The 19,358-nt window shown below is 46.9% G+C and overlaps 1 protein-coding gene across 2 annotated transcripts in view; it reads right to left on the reverse strand.

Moving 5' to 3' along the window:
• The window catches only part of HCN4 (hyperpolarization activated cyclic nucleotide gated potassium channel 4), a 112,100-nt gene that overhangs the window by 12,568 nt on the left and 80,174 nt on the right, over positions 1-19,358 (reverse strand). For both annotated transcript variants that reach the window (XM_026068384.1, XM_026068383.1), the window contains exons 5-7: positions 12,283-12,429; positions 8,840-9,080; positions 6,693-6,857 (exon numbers count right to left, since the gene is read on the reverse strand). In XM_026068384.1, the coding sequence (XP_025924169.1) occupies positions 6,693-6,857; positions 8,840-9,080; positions 12,283-12,429 (553 nt within the window). The remainder of the gene's footprint in view (positions 1-6,692; positions 6,858-8,839; positions 9,081-12,282; positions 12,430-19,358) is intronic.

Consider the following 19,358-nt stretch of genomic DNA (forward strand, 5'->3'; position numbering starts at 1 on the left):
TTACTGGGGTGTCTTAGGCTTTGTTTTCCTTCTAGAGTTGCATGAGATAGGGTATTTCCATAATCAAAATTTCCAGTTCATCTTCATTAAGCTGAAATCATTTGCCCTCAGTCATGGCTGGTGGGTTGTTGATATTTTTGCTTAGGCTAAACACACAATACTCTGAGTCTGGGCCTGCCCTTCAAAATTAAAAGAAATTTAAACACCTAAGTCCTGCTTAACTTCAAGCTCCTAACCTGCAAACACCTATGTCTGAGCTAGATAGCATTCCCAGGGTATGATCCACCTAAGCCATTTTAGATAGCCACTGTAGGAGAAGATAAATCACACTCTAGAAATGCCATTTCTCTCTGCTGACCATAAAAGAAGTTAAGACTGATTCAGATGCAGATGTCTGCACTGTAGTGTTGGAAATGATGGGAAAGGGTTTCTAGTCAAGAGAGCACAGTGGTATTTGAACTCTGATTCCTCATAAACAGCTATGTGTGGGGGTTATTCAGTTGACTGGAGAGGACACAGTACAGGAGAACCTGTGTTATCACTTGTTAGCCACTGCTGTCAGCTGCTCAGTAGTTGGGTAACAAGATTCTGCCTATTTAAAGGGCTGGGCAGCCTTCAGTGTGATTTTGAAATAAAACTTTCCCCCAAAGCACACACATTCTAAAACTATATATTAATCCTGAGCCACAGGAACTTGTATCTTTAAATCACCTGTGTCTCTATCAGCAGCCTTAAATAAGAACTAATGTAGCCTTATGATCAAATCTGCTTGCTCATCTCATATGTGCTGCTCTTTGGGGTTACTCACCCGAGCAAGGTGAACAAATCTGGGACTGTAATATGGATACAGTGTAAACTTTATGCTGAGTAYATATTGTTTTACATATACACATTTTAATCCCTTTCATTTATTCATAAGATTTTGCATGGCACCTGATATGAGGGAGTAGGCAGCTAAGAAGCATTCAGAGACTGAGCTCCACCTTTAGTTACTATTATTTTCCCTGTAGAAGAGATGAGGAGCTGAAGCACAGAGCAAAGACGTGACAAAGTCACACAGGGAGTCTGTGGCAGAGCTTGGCACAGATCCCAGATCTTCTAATTCACAGTTCACCTACCTAACATCAGACCAGCCAATCCTCTGAGGCAGCAGATCCCAGAGTATTAGTCATGACCTAGGCAAGCGGGGTGCAAACCCAACAGGTTTTCAATTGCAGAAGTGTGATCATGAGCTGAGAAATAGGGTGTCCAGTGAAAAAGCTTAGGAACAACTATTTCTGTGGCTTGTCTACATGGCAAAGCTTTTACCACTTCTACTACTACAATCTCTTGAACAGACACTCTTGTACCATAATACTACTATCAACAAAATACTGTTGGGTTAATATTTAGAGACTGGTATTGTGTGGTCTTAGCTTTTCTTTGTTTTTTAGCAACTGCAGTGCCCGGAGGAAATGCAAGACACTCTTAATCCAGTGTTAACTAGGATCCTTGTATCAAAATATATACATTTCAGGCTACTGGGAGTGAGAAATTCCTGAAGAAACTGAAAAAATAACTTTCTTTGGCTTCAGAATATGCTCTCAGCTCTCACCAGTGACCTTGATATGGACGGTAAGCAGCTGTATGGAAGACATCTATGATATTTATTACAGCATAACAAACAATGGAAAATAATTGCCCCCCGATATTTTTGAACTCATCAATGAACTTTGATATGACAATATTCACAACCCGTACTGTACTTACTTTCACTGAACATTTGAGTGGTTGTGTTTTACAAGCGCAAATACTTGTGAAAATCTAATTTTAAGCTTCAGTGGTCACCGAAAGCCAGTTTCAAAGCCAGTCAGGGAACAGAATCATGCGACTTATGTAACTGCCTGACACATCACAAACTGGGACTATTCACAAAGGCTGGGCAGACAAAGAAGTACTCACTGGAGAAACGATCAAATCATTTCAACATACAAATATTAAGAAAAATTTTACAGCTCAGTCAAGAACAAGAAAAAGAGGAAAGTTTAATCAGTGATATATTAGTCTAATTTCCTTGAGTCTCAGTCTTCGGGTCCTGAGCCTGTGGAGAGTTATGCATGTGATTTTCTGCAGCCTGCGGAGTTCTTTAGAGTTTGAAATTACCCCGAGAACAGAGTTAAGCAGGGACACAAATCTTTGCAGAATCCAGGCCTTAGTCAATTCTTGGAGAATAATCCCTTTCAGTCTTTAAAGAACTCTGCAAGTGCAAAACACCCGGGAAACCTCTTCCCCAGCCGTGCATGACCCAGGCAGGATGCCAGCATCAATTCTCATTAACAGCAGAGGTTAGCAGGATACATCAACAAGCTCTTTGCCAGAGCCATCGATGCAGCTGACAGCGCTCTGGGGGGCTGTGCCCTTCCTGCTGTGGCACTGCACATCTACCAGCAGGAAGCGATGGGGACACACAGCGCAGGGTGCATCTGCCCCTCTCTTCCCCSCTCTGTCTAGCCACAGGCTTTCAAACGGCATTTGCTGCACAAARTGAATGCCTCATTTCACCTCCAGTCAAGCAGCACTGCTCCTGGTGCTTCAAGGAATGGGGTCTTCATGTTCTCATCCTGTCCCTCTGCTACCTAGACGAGCTTAGACCATGCTCTCCAAATCCCCTGTATAGCGGCTAATCCTGTAAACACCTCTCCAGTCATTGTGACTGGATGGACGGAGATTTTTCTCCCTGCCCTCTTGCTTCCTCACTGCACAGGGAGAATACTGGATGGGTCTATCCTGGTACCAGAACATGGATAGGTCCCTCTGAATCTTTTCATGAACTCAGWGAGGCATGGGCTTCTCAAGGACATGCTGTCAGCTGCGGAGAAGGGAGTTAGTGAATGCACGACTGACTTGAATAAATGCTCCCATTTGCTTCCGTCTTGTGTGCAGATGCTGAGCTGAACATATCATGAACCAAAAATATGTTCCTGCTTCTGTTCGTACCTGGCTTTTATGAATCTCTGTTCCTTATCCTCAGCCCCCTATAATAATCCCTCTACTTTCAGAGTCTCAGCTCGTGACTTCCCTAAACAGYAGCATGCTGTTGCACAGCTCTCTCCAGATGGTGCACATTTCAGTGGAAAGYGAAGAAATGCCGTTTTTATAAAAACAGGGGTCTCCAAGGGGTCTGCCAGTTTCAGCAGGAGGTGCATAATTTCCTAGGCTCTTTTGGGAAATTCCAGTCAGAGTGTGTTGGGCACAACAGGGTATTTTGCAATGGTAGAGGATGAAGAATATTTGGGAGAGTAGCCAGCTCTCAGTTCTCATTGCCAGGGAAACAGGGGCAGCACTAGGATTTTCGAGTGTATGACTCTGCAGGTTTGCACTTTCTATATGGCACAGGGACTGATTTGTCTCAGGTCAGCAGAGTGCCAAAACCAGGGGAGGACAATGCCCAAGCTCTGCCCCAAAGGGCCCGTTATTCCAGTAGCTGTATGCCACCTTCTGACCTTATGTTGACCTTTTGCAGCTACATGTGGAAGGGAATTTCTCCTAGGGGAAGAAGCATGTGAGGCTCTTTATGCTGGTTCAGAAAACAGAGCTAAAAGGAGCAGCTTCTCCCCTCGACCATCACTGCAAGAAAGGTTTCCCACAGCAGCACTGATGTGAAGGTTTCTGCCTGGCTTCTGCCAAGCTTCTGGGCTTGCCTCTGTGCTGAAAATGGAAAAGGGCTCTATGCCAAAAAGGCTGTCTGCATTGAAATGCCCCAGATGAGTGGTCTGACTCAGGGTCTAAGTGTTGTTCCTTGGAAACTCAGGCAACATCACAAAAATAGCTCAGACATAGCTCTGATGGAGCTGTGGAAAGAGAGCACTGCCTTGGGCTTGCAGGATTAGGAGTGGAACTGGCAAAGTTTATTCTTCATAATGCCACTGACCCACTGTGATCTTGAGCGGGTTGACTTTATCATTTCCCTATGCCTCAGTTCTTTCATTTGTAAAATTCCCTGCCATAACATTGACTTTCAGTGCTACTTTGGGCAAATCGCTTTGATCCATATCTTGAAAGGTGCTCAACTGTTTCTGGCATTGAAAGCAACAGCAACTGGGCAGCTGGATAGCTCTGAGCAGCCCTGGGCTGTGATTACTCTGTAAACTGGGGAGAATAACACTGTCTTGTCCTGCTGCTATATGAAGAATGAACACAATCCATTCACATGCTGGCAGCAGCAAAGCAGTGTGAGAAAGGTGGAAGAACTTTGGGAAGTTCTCTGATGTGGAGACATAGTCTGGAAGGGCATCAATGAGACGCTCTCTCTCCTTCAAGTCCGCTCCAGGGAAGAGTGAAAGGAGAGCAATGCTCAGCCACTCCAGCCACCATCCAAATGGCAGAACAGGGGCTGGTGTGCAGATCACAGCGCTGAGTGCCTGCGACGCAGCCAGCGATCAAACCAGATCCTGCTCCTTGATCTGGAACGCCTCTCCCACACCTCCAGCTTCCCTGCCTTTTCTCCTGGGGATCTGGCCTGACTGCTGATTGCTGACAGAGTTGCTATTTCAGGCAATCTCAAGGCCCACATGCCTCCCTAGCAGCTGTACAGATGACATTTGTCTAAGCAAACAGTCCAGCAGTGATTCTCTGCAGTGATCCACTGACTGGTGGAAACTCTTCCATAGGAACTCAGTCTGACTGGGGCTATCTGTCTGTCACCCCCTTTCCTACCTGATCCCCCAAAAGCTGTTGTTATGTTTTAGGGGTTCAGAGGCTGACAATGATGGGACCTAACAATTTATAAATGCACAGTCCATCTCCATCTCCAGGAGGTCAGCTGAAACTCAGATCCCAAGTATCTCATCTGAGCTACATCTGGGCTTTTCTCTTCCATGGGGGCTATTGCTCCCACAGTCTGCAGCAGGAGAGGACATACCTGAGATAGCTTCAAACTGGTTCATTCAGGTACTGGTGTCATCCCAGCTGTGGAGCTCACTGCAGGTTAAGCATCCATGGATTTAGCTAATTTCACAGTGGTTTTGGGAAGCTCCGCTAAGTGCTGCACGACTACTGAAAAGCAGTTTCTGCTTCATTTTCTGTGAATTTTAGTCACATGTGCAGCTGCACACAAAGTAAAGGGCAAAGAGCACAGGACACCCTGCCCACTTGTATGCGCAGTCACAGAGAGCGTAAGGCTAGGAGGGCTGAGCAGCCKTAACCATCTAATCTCAGAGAATCTGAGATAACAAAGTCAAGCTGGCCCTTCCCTTGTGCCTGACATTACATTTTCTAGCAGTTTGTTCAGTTTAATTTGAATAACCCAAGTGATGGGACTGTTGCCACTTACACGAAGGCCTCATTAGTGTGGGTTTTGCCAAACTGTACATATTTAGCTCATAACCTTTTCCTCGGGGGTCAGACTTTCCGATTTGCAGCAGGTAATGAGATGCACAGAATACAATGTTCCTGGCATGAAAAGCCCTAGAGGCACCGCACCCCTTGCTGGGATGCCAGCTCCCTCCCTACCCCCCTCCCCGCATTATCCTGTTCGCCTTCTACATTGTGCTCAGACCTGCACTGACCTTTTTGATTCTGAAAAGCAACGAAAATGAGTGCAGCTTTAAGAGACGCATAATAAGAAACTAAAGAAGTTGGACTGTGACTCTGAAATGCTCAGTCCTCAGCTCTGCAAAGACTTCTTGCACGACCTTGTGCAAGTCAGTTAATCTCAGTTAAGCGTCTCTAGCTGTGCCAGGGAATTGTACCCTGGTCTTCTCTAGCTAGACAATGAGGTTCGCAGCACAGGTGATGTCTCCCACAGGCAGGACAGCATCCTGGCATGGGTCACTACGAGGTGCTACAATCCAGAATTAGTCTTTGGTTAATAGTGTTTACTTTGGGGTGTGGAATGTTTAATTACTTGTCCCATGTTCTATCAGGCACTGATTTCTATTGAATATGTTTATAGTTRGACTCTAACGGACAGGTGCTTCGCACTTGTGTTTTGCTGACGGTTTTGCACAAGAGTCTCATTTGGATCAGAAAGCATCCCAAGCTTTCCCTTCCCTACAGAACTTTCTATTTCTCCAGTTGTTTTTTAGCTATGATTGATTAGAGAAACAGGGGTCCAGTAAAAAGCCACTATGGTACCAATGTACGAGGGAAGGAGATTGCTCCCCATCTATGTGGTTGTTAAAAAAATTAATACTACTAACCAGTCATACCATAGCTCAGGCCACACTCTAAAAAACAGCCAAGCCCTAATGCTGAGGCATGATTTCTGCCACAGAACATTTCACTGAATTCTGGGGTTGGCTTGCAGGACTTGGTGGTCAGAGTCTGGCCTGTTTTCTTTTGAGCCTTGGAGGCTGTGGGCATTTGCACATTCTGAGCTAAAATTCAAAAGCTAGTGAACTCACCAACATGACCCTGAGAGCTCAGACTGCAGGTCTCTGTTTCTTAAAAAGACCTCTTGGAAATGGAAACAAACGGATGCAGGAGCAGGTTGAAGTGCATATGTGTAAGAGAGAGAGAGAGAGAGAGAGAGAAGAATGTGGATTCAGCTGCTTGTTAATGGGGCTCCTAGAAGAAGCTGAAGTCAGGAAAGGAGAGACAGGCTAGGATCTCCTTCAGTTCACAACTCCAGCTAAGGAAGAAAGGATCAAGTCTGGGGATGGAGTGCCAGGGCAGCAGGCAGTGGGAAGGGGACCATCACACTTTCTTCTTACCAATTCTGTCCAGCCTGTCCAGTGCCACTGTTTCAAAAGCCCGCCGCATCATGGGATACTCTTCCAGCACCTCATTGAAGTTGTCCACTGAGAGGGAGTAGAGCCGGCAGTAGGTATCAGCTCGCACGCTGGCTGTGCGCCGGCCACGGGTCAGCAGGCAAATCTCTGCAATGAAAGACCCAGCTTGAGAAGGTGGGGACAGACACCATCATCCCTGTAATACAAGACCTGCCACTGCCACTCACAGGCAGTCCTGTCTGCCACCCAGCCTCCTCTCTAACTGGAGCCTACCTGCTTTCCGACTGAAAACATGAACAGTGAAAATGTTCTCCATATGCAATAACATCAGGAAAAAAAAATACCAGGGGGCTCAGTTGTGGCAGCTGCTGCATACAATTGCACCTCAGGGATTTTGCTCATCTAATTAGCCAGTCACGTTTTGTTATGGTGGATTGTCAAAGATATCATTTGTGCATTCAGAGTGGAGATGCTGTCTTCCTCCAGCTCCTCAGGGGCACAGGGAGCAGAAGGTCATGCCGTGCCCTCACTGAAGCTAACTCTCTCCAGATTTTCAGTAGAGACTCTGTGCTGACCTGTGGCCCTAGTGCTTCGGTAGTAACTGCGATCCCCACACTGCGAACATTTGTCTTGGCAAAGACACTTGGAAGTTATCTGTAGATGTGCTACAAGCCTAGAGATTGTCAGGTTAAGCCAGGTTTGTGGCACCCATTTATTACTAASCCTTGGTGTATTTACACTGCAGGCAGCCACTCCTAGGAGGGTGCTCAGCTGCTGACAGAACAGAGAGCCCCTGACTCCGCCATACAAGCCTCATTTGGGCACAGATGCTCCTTGAACGCTCAGTGGAGAGCTCCTGAGTCCTGCTTTCCCACTGATTACACACAGTCTGGGCACTGAAGGCAGGCACATAAAGACAGTTGGTGTGACCTAAAGACAGAAKATTCCTTTACTGGCAGCATCCTTCTGCATGCTACGTGTTGGGTGTCAGTCCACCAGTGCCACTCTCAGGATTCATTCTGGGTCGGCCCAAAGCACTAGTATAGCAGCACTRCACGGATGCAATGCTGACAGTACGTTTTTAGGTGGCTTTCCTAAGGAAATGATGCCTATGAGACTGTGCTGCCTTTGAGTGTAGGTGAGCGGGTGTGTGTGGTATCAAAAATGCACTGAATCTGCTGGGCAGTTTTAACCAAATTAGTCAGAGTCAGGGTATCCTGACTCCCACCCTCGAATTCCAAATCCCAGTGAACTGACCCCACTTGCTAGGGACTTGCAAAATCCCTGCACCCCAGAGCCAGCAGGTAGGTGCAAACAGGTTGTTTACAGGAGCTAAGATTGTAAGAAGATTGTAGAAAATGCATGATAGGGATTTTTTGAATGGAGAACAGGTCTTAMAGAGGGAAGGAAAGGCAGGCTGCATTCTGTCTTTCTCAGTAGGCCATTAATTGTGGTGCATTCAGTGCTTGCACTGAAAAGTGCATCTACAAGAGAACTGTGTGTCTTGGGGTGTCAGTGCAGGGCTCTAATAACAGGGGTGTCCCTGTATTACTTGTAGGAGCAATATCCTAAATCTTTTCTTATGGTGTTTTCTGACCTCAGGCTAGTCTCACTGTTCCAGGCCTCTGCTGCTGATACATCATGTCTGCCTGCTGACCTCCATGACATGTTGCTGAGCCACAGGCTGGGGAGATGATGGACTATGCTTTTTTCTCTGTGTTTTTACAGTACCTCATACGATAGATGCCAGTCAGTAGGACCAGGAAGCACTATAAATGTGCTTGGAGAATTGAGAATGTTCCATTTTTTTCCTTTAGGCTCTCAGCTTCACAAATCTATCCATTTGCTTGGGGCAAAGAAGAAATGAACCTTCCAGAACTAAATTTTTCCTTCTCAATTTTATTTGTATTTATTATCTAGACTCCTGCACTGCCTAAGAGTCACAGTCACTCTCCCCTTTGCACAACCTGTTACACGGGAAGCAGCAAGACAGGTGAGATGAACAGAGACAGAGGGTAGAGGAGAAGTGATGGAGATATCAGTTCCATGTGCCTTCATGCCTTCRTGTCCAGGATATATGAGCAATAGCAGTAGGTCTCACTATGTGGGGGTGACTCACTAACACGCACCTCCAAAATAGGAGCCATCTGCCAGCTTGGTCTCCTTGTTGCCTTTGGTGAGGACGCTCACCACCCCGTGCTGGATGAAGTACATCTTCTTGCCAATGGTGCCCTCCCGAATGATGTAATCCCCCGGCTGGAACACCTCAAACCGCAACTTGGTCAGCATGGATGTCACAAAGTTGGGATCTGCGTTGGCAAAGAGGGGCATGGAGGCAACCAGCTTCCGGCAGTTGAAGTTTATGATTTCCTGACCACAAAGGGAGTGTGAGAGAGACAGAGAGAGAGAAAGAGAGAGAAAGGAGTGGAGAGAAGGAGAGAGGCAGGGAGAAAAAGTGGGATAGAGAACAGAAAAGACACACACATCTTCAGTCAACATTAATAACCTGTGAAGATCCCCCACTTGACCTCTATATTAGAAAATGAAGAAGAAAAGATGCTATACTCTTAGTCTGGTTCCCCCAGCGCAGTCTGGAATAGGCTTCTGAATGCTCATAGCACATAGCAATGCTAACTGCAGCTGATAGCTTGACACCATGCTTCATCGCTTTCATTCACGATGCTCTCTCTTTGAGCAGCTACAATACAGTGACACCCCCTCYGCCCCCCAAATACACACAATATACCTCTTTCCGTCGTAAACCTTGTACTGTGCGAGGAGTGCACAGCACTGGTGAAATGGTGTATGCAAAAGCCCAGGGCTCCTCTCTGGGAAAGTGTTGTAGCTCACCTTGGCAGCCCTACGTTCTGTGTTGTCCTTGCTTGACAATGGGATGACAAACAGCACAAATGTGCCAAGATGCTCAGAGAAAGAGTTATCCTGGGCAGCTGGGGACGTTGCCTGGAGGGGGGAGGCAGAGGTGCCCACCAGTCACTGGGGCATGGACTGGATCATCAACCTCAGATGAAGAAAAACCAGTTCAGCTGTTCAGCTGTCATAAAGTAGACAGGGACTGTGCCTGCTCCTGCGGCGTGGTGTCACTCAGAGGGTATGACAGCACTTTCCATCGCACAGGAGCTGTTCTGTGCCATGTCAGCTCAGGCTCAGAAAGCAGCACAAAGTGATATTGAGCAAAACRCCTCAGCGCAACACTCCCCAGCTGAAAAGTAAAGGTGAAACTGAATGACTGGAGCAGGGAGAGGGAGGGCAAGGGAAGCATCTGTCTCCTTCTCCTCACTGGGACTTCTTTTTTAGGGCTGCCTTTTTAGAATCCCATCTAGCCTTTGGCAGAACTAGTTTTAAAATATAGCTGGTAGATCCTCAACTCTTCTCTCTCCCACAGAGATATGTGACTGGGAGGAAAGGGAGAAGAAGGACTGTTTCTGGTGCTTGTGGGTCATATATTGCAGGTATGTACTAGTGAGAGCCTACGTTCCTAAGCTGCAGCTGGGGAAGGTGGTTTTCTGTAGTCACTCCTTTGAATGTGGGCCCTGCTAGGAGGCTCCTCCTTTCCTTCGACTCTATATGCTGGCTGCATATGATGGATGGGGCACAGATCAGGCCAGCGGGCTGCCTCTGCCATGGGGGGGTCCTGGAGCAGTAGAGACACCGTAGAGGTGCGTATAAATACAGCTTAAGATCAGGGAGCTTGAGGTGGGAACTTACTCAACGCACAGTCTGAGAGGCGACCAGGCAGAGGAGACCAGGGGAGGGTGTGGGGGGAAGGGGGCTTGCAGAAATGCATGGAAAGAGCAAGGCACTTCTCAGCGCGCTCTCCTGCGGTAGCACTTTTAAAATGGGGATGAGGTCTTTGCCATTGCTCCGGAGCACACACAAAGTGCAAACATATGTATGACCAACTGCTGGGCACGAGATCAGAAACCCCAATGTGCTCCTTTTTCCAGTAAAAGCTATGTTGGCACAGCAAGATCTTTGAACAGAGCTGGCATCAAGGGGAAAGCAAAACCATTGAGACCTCCAAGCATCAAAACTGCTTGATTCCTGGCATTTTGTCACATGGGATCTTCTTTCCCTCTTCTTTTCTCAGCCTCTTCAGGTGATTAGATCATGGAGGGAAAGAGGCAAAGGACTAGCAGTGCTGTCTATTCACTGCCAGGTTTGTCAGCTCATCCAGGTCAAAGAGCAGGAGCAGGGCAGAGGTTATCAGAGAGGCTGCATGATGCTACCCACAACCCTTGACTCCTTGCTTGTTTGGTAATGTTTGATCTTCTAAGGGGAGGTAGGCAGGATTTATTGTGGAAAAGAATAATATAACAATAATATCTATGCATCAGCCACTGCAGACTTGTTTCTGGAGCATTTCTCACATTTGGCAGCACTGGGGGAATCCATTCCAGATGAAACTGCCCTGACCTGTATTTCCCTAGAGCAACATGCACGCAGACACTGGGGTTGTAAGCAGGGATGAAACTAGGATGAAGCTTAGCTCCAACCCCTCCATTTCAGGTAATGGACCATCTATTGGCAAAGGAAGTACAGGCTGTCAGGGTTTTGTATCAACCTCTTTGGGAAATGTTGCCTCATGTGCTATGTCATCCCAGCCTCAAAAAATGGAGGTGTTTGTCAATAGTATGGGCTCTGCAATGCCAGGCAGGTAAAGGACCTTTAAAGCACGCATGGATAAAGGACAGGAGTAACTGGAGGAGGGGGAGCTCAGTCAGATGAAGATGTGTATTTCTGTTGTATTGAGAAAAAGAGCAGGAGATTAGAGAATCAAAAAGTGTGAAGGGGCAGTGAAATTCATCTCCACATCCCCACCAGAAGTTGCTTGAGAGGTCTGCTAGTGCCCTTAAAGAGAAAAACAGGCAATGGACACTTCTGTGTGCTATGCAGCCAACTGGGGGCTAGCCAGGCTTAGGACAGCAAGCAAAGTCTTTCCTAAAGGGAACCAAAACATGTGGCTGGCTTATCCTTGGTGATGTGACTGTCTTGTGACCTGCTTAATCCTCCAGACATTGCCATGGCCTCAAAAGGTGCCAAGATGTATCTATTCACATGACAGGTACGTGGCAGGGCCTGCCTATTGCAGCTCCCATCACCTTCATGTCACTATAGACTCAGGCAGGAGTCCTGCAGCTGCCAAAGGCCTGGACTTCTCTGCTCCACTGAAGTGACTTCTGTCAGGACCAAGGCAAGGGAATCCCAGACATGCATCAGTGGCTAGAACATATGTCACTCTCTGAATGAAACTTAGAATGAGACATAGCCAAGCTGTGGGCCATGCTTGTCTTGGCTTTGCTCTCCCAGAAGGTGGGCATAGTCCAGGAACAGGTAGATCCCCAAGCAGAAAGGGGGGCCTCCATGCCTGCTGGGCATGGCACTAGAGCATGCACACACAGCTAGTGCTTCTGAAAGAGCTGGCCTCCCACCACTCCCATCTACCTCAGGGTGTCCTCTGCAAACCACTGGGATAGGCTGCTGTACACCAGGAACTCCACAGCTGCCAAAGATGGCAGGAACCCACATTGTCCATTAAATGACCCCTCCTTACCTCCCGGAGGGGTTCACTCAGCTCTCCCAGGATGCTCTCCTCATCGAACATCTTGCCCTGGTAGCGGTGCTCATAGTAATCATGGATGCGCTGCCGCATGTCTGCAGGGAGTTTGTGGAAGGACATGTACTGCTCCACTTGTTTGTACTGCACAGAGGGGAGAGGAAGAGAAGGAGTTACTAGGACATTCAGTGAAGGGCACTGCTGCTGCTGCCGCTCCTCCTGGCAATAGGTACCCACTCATGGACAAGCACATGCCAGACAGTACCCATACTTGCTTCCTTCACACCAAGCTGGGCTGGCCTAGGCTGGCAAATCCGGCGCAGGAGATACCAACTACCTAAATGCATGAGGGCTTGTAGACACCTTTTCTATATTTCCTCAAAGGCTGCCCCACGTTTTAACCAGCCAGGTGCACTGTGGAGACCTCTACTCATTCCCTGGGTGCTGAGCAGCCCAGTTTCCCATTCTCCCCAACACACACAGCAAAAGCTGGGAGCAGAGGTGAGTAAAGAGTGATGAGCTGGGGATCTCCTCTCAGCAAATAACACTGAGCAGAGACTGTCTGACCCCCATGCCTCCCCAAAGTAGAATGAGAAAGAGGAAAGCACAACGTGCTGTCAGCAGAAGGCTTTTCAATGGCACACCTCAGGATGGAAGCCAGGATATACAACCTGGCATCTTGGCCCTGGACCAGTGGAAGTAAGTAATAGATAATGTGTAGCACCTTGAGGCCCCAGCCAAGCACAGGAATCCTTTGAGCTAGGTGCTGTACAAAACAGCACAAAACAGTCCTGCCTTGGATGTTCACAGTCACAGACAGGCTGAAGGACAGACATGGATAGAAATCTGACAGTTACTCAGTCAAAGCTGCTGTACACAGGCCCTCTTTTCCTCTCCTTTGTGTTCTCATCTGTCCAGCTATGAGGCCCTGCACCTTTGCTTTCCCACTTAGGGCTGCACAGATCCTGATCTTCTTCACCTTCTGCTGTGTCCCTATTGCCCCATGCACTTTTGCTGTCTAATCTGTCTGTATTTTTGCCTAATGATTTGCATTTCCATCCTGTCACTTAGAGGGGAATACAAAGGCACTTGACGGATGCCAGAGCAGCATTTGGAGAGGAATGGCACTTTCTATGAGTAAATGACACTTCCTCAAGGGCACAGGACTGTAAGTGGGTTCATTTGGTCTGAAAGTGCTGCAGGAACACGGTGTGTGAGCCTCAGTGGTCATGCCCCCCCACCCCTGGACAGCAGCAGAGAATATGATCCTGCCTATGTACCACGTAACTAATGCTGACAGGAGGACCATGCTCCCCTTTTGCCTTCCCTCTCTTCCCTCTTCTCCCCAATAAACCTGTCCCTGAATGTCCCTTTACTGCCGCTCGTTCTGAAGTGCCTAATTACCAAACTCCTGCTCGTTACAGACCTCTCCCCGCACACACCAGTGTCACTCTGCTCTCAGCACAGTCTGTGCTGGCACAGCCTTGCATGCTAACAACTTGATCTGCACCAGAGAGGGAAAGGAATTACTCTAAGAAGCCAAGGTGGCAGAGGGGACACTTGGGGTTTCCTGGCATTTCCAGAGGCTTTTGTCTGTAGCTAACAGCAGAGGAGCTGGCTGTAAATATTCATGACCACTACACCATGATCAAAGTCAAGCAAGTCACCACCTCCCCACAGGAAGCCAGGTGGTGGATTGGCAATGAAAGCTGCACTTTATTTGGATTGCTGAATTTCTTCTTTAGAGACTGGAAGCAAGCTGTGCTAGGTGCTGTACAGAGTTTGCAGTTCATGAATGAGTGAGCTCAAGGAAGTGGAAACCAGCATTTCACAAATGGAGAAGTCACTGGTCTGAGCCACTCGAGAATTCTGCATGTTATGCTCTTAAATGCAGCAAGTTTAAGGGCTTGACTCRGATGCTTAAACACAGATGTGCACCACCATTTGAGATGCACTACTGTGTCTGAGACATCCACAGGGGACTCCCAGATAAGACACAGGACACAGAATACTCACTATGGAAAGGGAAATCATCAGGCCCTCGTTTTTACTGACTCAGTTGTATCAAATTTATCCTAAATTCACAAATAGTTCTGCTTGTTTTACTGCTGTATTTTTGTTGAATAAATTATTTGCCATAAATGCTACCTTATACTCTCAGTTTTAGCCCAATATCTTGAATCAGACCATGTCTATCAAACAGCAAAAGCACCACAAAAAACGTTCTATCAAACAGACCCTGTGTTGAGAGCACCAGGTAATGCCTTTGAGTATGCCCAGAGTCATGAGATGCCTCTCATCACCTCCTACCAGGCACCTGGCCTCCACCCCACTTCTCTCTACTGTAGAACTTGTTATGACCAATCTTCAATTGATCTTTGCTTCTTGGGAAAAATACCCCCAACTCCTAAGACTCACAGGCGTAGCTTGGATGGAGGGACTCAGACTCCTTGCTTGTTCACTACTGTACATAGAATTATTGCTTTGCAACAAAGAGCAATAAATTGCTGCTCTGCAAAATCCCTAGGGCTTGTCAGATTCTCCTGTGATCACTGTCTCCAGATAAGACTCAGTGAAAACAGGGCAAATTTATTTCACCAGAAGGAAAGGTTCTGCTCCTGATTACAAATTAAAAATGTGGTTACAAAAGAAAATTGTAAAATACGAAACCATAATTCTCTGTCATAGTTAACAAGAAGGACTCTCCTGTCTTTGCTAGTGCTACCTGCCCTCACCCATGCCAGATCTGCTGGCTATGGAGAGTTTTGTGGGTTTTTAACTCTCCCTTACTTAGAGATGAAGCCCTGCAGAGGTGCTCAGAGATGAAAGCATCAGTCCCTTCTCTCTACATTTGATAAATGAAAGATCCACATGGGTTTCTCCCCCTCTCCTTAGGGGGCTGCTCAGCCAGGCTGAAAGCTAGCACTCTTGCAGTGTCCGTCACCAGTACCCATGAAACCGAAGGCCACTAATRTTAAATGCTGCATGAGGGAGGGCCTTTCCCAAGTGCTGCAGGAAGYGTATGTCTCTTCTCAGCTCTAAGCTCTAAAACGAGATCACTCCTGAGGTCACCAGCAAGGCTCAATGATGGGACAAAGCAAAGGGGTAAGGGTAACTGTGCAGCGAACACCAACAGCAGAGTGCATGGGGGTTAGAGGCTTTGCCTGCTAATCCTGAACAAACAGTTCTTCCTTCTTCAGCTGAAGCCCTGGTATCGTGGAGGCCAGGCACTCTCTGAAGCCACTTGAATCAATCATTAGTTTAGACAGGTCTGAGTTGTTTTCTCTAGTGGTGAATTCAGCTGACTAGCCTGAACTCTCAGTGCCACCCTCAGCTAAACTGAGTTCACTGGTACGTGACACATGGATCAGAATCCGACTCTAACGAGCCCTTAGGTCTTCCCGTTTCTCTTTTCAGACCACCATAAATTCTTGAACCTGACTCCTTCCCACGACTCACAGTGCTATTACAGAGTGCCATCTAACTGCTGTGTTCACTAGGACAGAAGGACCTCAGAGGGTGCAGAAAGCCCATGCTGGCTCTTCCCACACTTCTTTGATTATAACTGTGAAGTGCTGAAAACCACTGCTCAGATGCCTCTGGCAGTACCTCTGGTTTTGGTATGAGAAAGCCCATGAAATGCCCACAAAAGTCAGAGCTCATAGCTCGAAGATGGACAAAGAATGCCAAAAGGACTTGCTAAAGAACACACAAAATAACATTTCTTTCAGATGTGGCCAGGCCTAACTTGGCAGCACCCTTTTGCCTCCTTTCTCCCTTGTGCTTGTCTGTTCAGTCTTCATACTTCTCTCCATGTCCTCGATCTGCCCTGTGCTCAGAGAAACCTGCAGAGATTAGTGGCATCTCTGAGTTCAACCCAAAAGACTTATTTAGGAATTATTTAAATCTCTCTGAAGACAATTAAGTCCATTTAAATCCTAACTCATCTTCTTTAAGTCTGTTTTTCCTCGAATAAGCCCTTGAAGGAGACATTAATATATCAAAAGGGAACCATTTCACTGGGTATTTTTCCTTCTAGAATCAGTTACTTTCCCTAGTTGTCTCACCATTCCCCTCCCCTTCCACCGAAGCCCTGATCACTCACAGTCCAGAGAAAACTAAATACTTTTAACTGCTCTCATACCTTCACTCTCTATCATGACTCCTGCTGTCTTTGGCAGTAATCAATCACCGGCTGAAAAGGCTGGGCTACTTCCTAGCCCAGCCTCTGACTCACCATGTGAGAGGAGCTGCTCCTATCCCAGTCCTGGCACTGACACCTCTCTTAACTTCTCTCTTGGTCCACAGACATCACTCTTCAGAGCTTCAGAGAAATGCTGATTTCCATTTTTGCAGCTCAGTTAATTCAAACACATTCACACAGTTTCACATTATGCCTACCAATACATGCACGCACACATAACCTACTGTAATGAAGGCACTTAGGATATGCAAAGATGTTAGTGTTTCCCTCTAACCAAAGATAAATATACATTTCGTATATAGAGATGTACTGCTTACACCCTTGCAGAAATAGGCTGAAATGACTGTGGGTCAGAGTTTAATCTTGGTCACAATGGCATAAATCTGAACTCCGTGGATGTCAACATCTGGTGCAAGAAATAGGAGAATCATGCAGAGTAATGCATTTTCAATTAAGTGAAAAATTATAGTGCTCTAACAGTATTTCAAATGGGTGAGCAGTTTAAGGGAAGAAAACTGAACCTTTGTAGTACTCAATACMATCATGCCATCATCGCTGGTGCGATCTTTGTTGGTTTCCCTTTGCAGGGCTCCACGCTTGGAGCATATTTAGTGTCAATACTAGCTTATAAAATTTTGCATTTTTATCTTCCCAAAATTTGGCTGAGGTCTGTAATTGGTGCAAGCTATCGCAGTTTATCCTGAGTCTGCCAACACTTATGAACACAGTTAGCTCTAAATACAAACTCATGCCCATGAACATAGTCCTGCTGTCTTGCAACAAGAAGAGTGAAATTTGTAAAATTAAATGTGCACAGGTACATCTTTTTGATAGCAATAGTGAAGTGATTGAGAGGAGCCGTATTCAGGCATATGCTGTCCTTTCAATATCCTGCAGCCCCCAGGGAGCATGAGGACGGACTTAGAGGTGGGGCTGAAGCAGGAGTTGGATTCCTTCACAGGGGGCTCTCCAGAGGCAACTCTAAGTGAACATGGAAGYGGAAAGACAGCCAGAGGTGCCTGGGTGGGGAAATGGCAGGGATCAGTGTGCTACAAACAAATTGTAGCAGATTGTTTAGGAACCAGTGGCTATTTCAATACCAGTTCAACCAGAACTATTCAAACCACATCTAGCACAGACTCGACCATATCAGTGCTACTTTTGTTTTCTGATTAATGGACTAAATTTATACCCACCATCTACTCTTCAACTTTGGAAGCTATCTGATAGCTACCTCTTGATCCAACCTTCATTCCGAAAAAAAGCTTYACATAATGTCCTGGTTCTGAGTTCTTCCAAACACTGGAGTTCAGATCTGGCTTAATTTTTGCAGCTCAGCACTAGCTCCATTTGCTACAGTAGGATGATTTTCAAGAGTTGCATGTTACATGCTGAAATACTTGGGACACTTTTGCCCTCACCTCAGTGACTTCAGTGATACCTTCAGAAATTATCTTAAGAAGAATCCAGCTCTTTATTTCTTGCTCTGCTATAAATACTGCCAACACTAGCAGAAAATTCTTGGAGCTTTTTTCCACTTTCTGTACAACATTCATTAAACCGAGGATGGCTGCAATGATCAGCCTCTGTAGCTGCCTCCCCTTGCTGCTAATCAGCACCTATTCAGGCAAGGCTTATGCTTCAGACAATCCCATTTCTGGGCTGTGAGCGGGAGATGTCAACAGACAGAGCAGGGTCAATTATGAGCCTGATGAAACAGTTGTTTACTTCCTCCCATCAGCCGTATTACTGCAGTGGTGAGCAGAGTGCAAGCCAGGGAACCCCGGCATGGGGGATGGTGCCGTTCAGCACATAGCGCTGAGCTTACAGTCACACACCCGGAGGACACGCTCTTTGCTTTGCTTTGCTGCGAGCACTGGAAACGTCTGCTAACTTCAGGAGTCCTAAGAAATCAGAGCCAACAACTCGGGGACAAACCTGTTCRCACTAAGTGCTGTGGGCAGTGTGCAGTTTGTCTGTTCTTACAAGTTCTCAGTCTTAAGGTCTGATCCTGCGCATCATGGCAGGACAGTGCGATGATGAATGTATCATGTACAGACTGGCCCATGGCTGAGCAAAGAAAAGGCCACAGAAAAAGCTTGTTTTTCATGACTAACACCAGCCTGGGAAAGGYGCCCGAGGAGAACGCCTTACGTGGTTCTACAGGTCTGATCCCAGCCTATGTCAGCAGTCCAGCACAGTGGACTTTTTGACTGGGTCAATGAATCATTTATTATTCATTAAGTGCTGTGAAACCCAGATCACAGGATCTTTTGGAGATGTCAGGCTGTGTCACTGGCTTCAGGCAAATTTGGAGGTGTGATGGGGAAAACAGAGAGCAGCATTGCTTCCATCAGAAGAGCAGGAGAGGAGAGATGAGGCAAAATCTGCCAGCAGGCAAAGGCCAGAGACGGGGAGAAGGGAACAGTGAGTCTGTGTGGTTTGAAATCAGCATTGCTGGGCGCAGCCCTTTGCCAGGAGACACGGCTCAGCAGGGAGGCTCCGCACTTCGCATTATGATGTATTTATTTATTTATTTACTGGTCAAGTGCCAAAATGAATTTCAAAACCGATAATGAAGTTCCAAATCCCACACTGGGATGGATGCAAAGAACTGCTGAGGCAGGAGCACTTTCCTCTCCGTGATAACACAGGCAGTGCTCGTGCGTGCACAAACATACTGCTCGGACCCGGCTGTCACCGATACTGCTCAAGGAACAGAACTACTTGTTTGGCTTTCATTCTCAGAAAAAACGTGTCAGAATCTTAGCTTTAATCACTGTATCTCTGATACAGCAAACCAAGACCCATCTCCAGTGTAAACTGGCTGACAGAAGGCAAACTACACGGCAGGTTCGTTTTGCCCACT

This window comes from Apteryx rowi, unplaced genomic scaffold (assembly GCF_003343035.1).
Source record: "Apteryx rowi isolate R43461 unplaced genomic scaffold, aptRow1 scaffold_27, whole genome shotgun sequence".
Classification (NCBI taxonomy): Eukaryota; Metazoa; Chordata; class Aves; order Apterygiformes; family Apterygidae; genus Apteryx; species Apteryx rowi.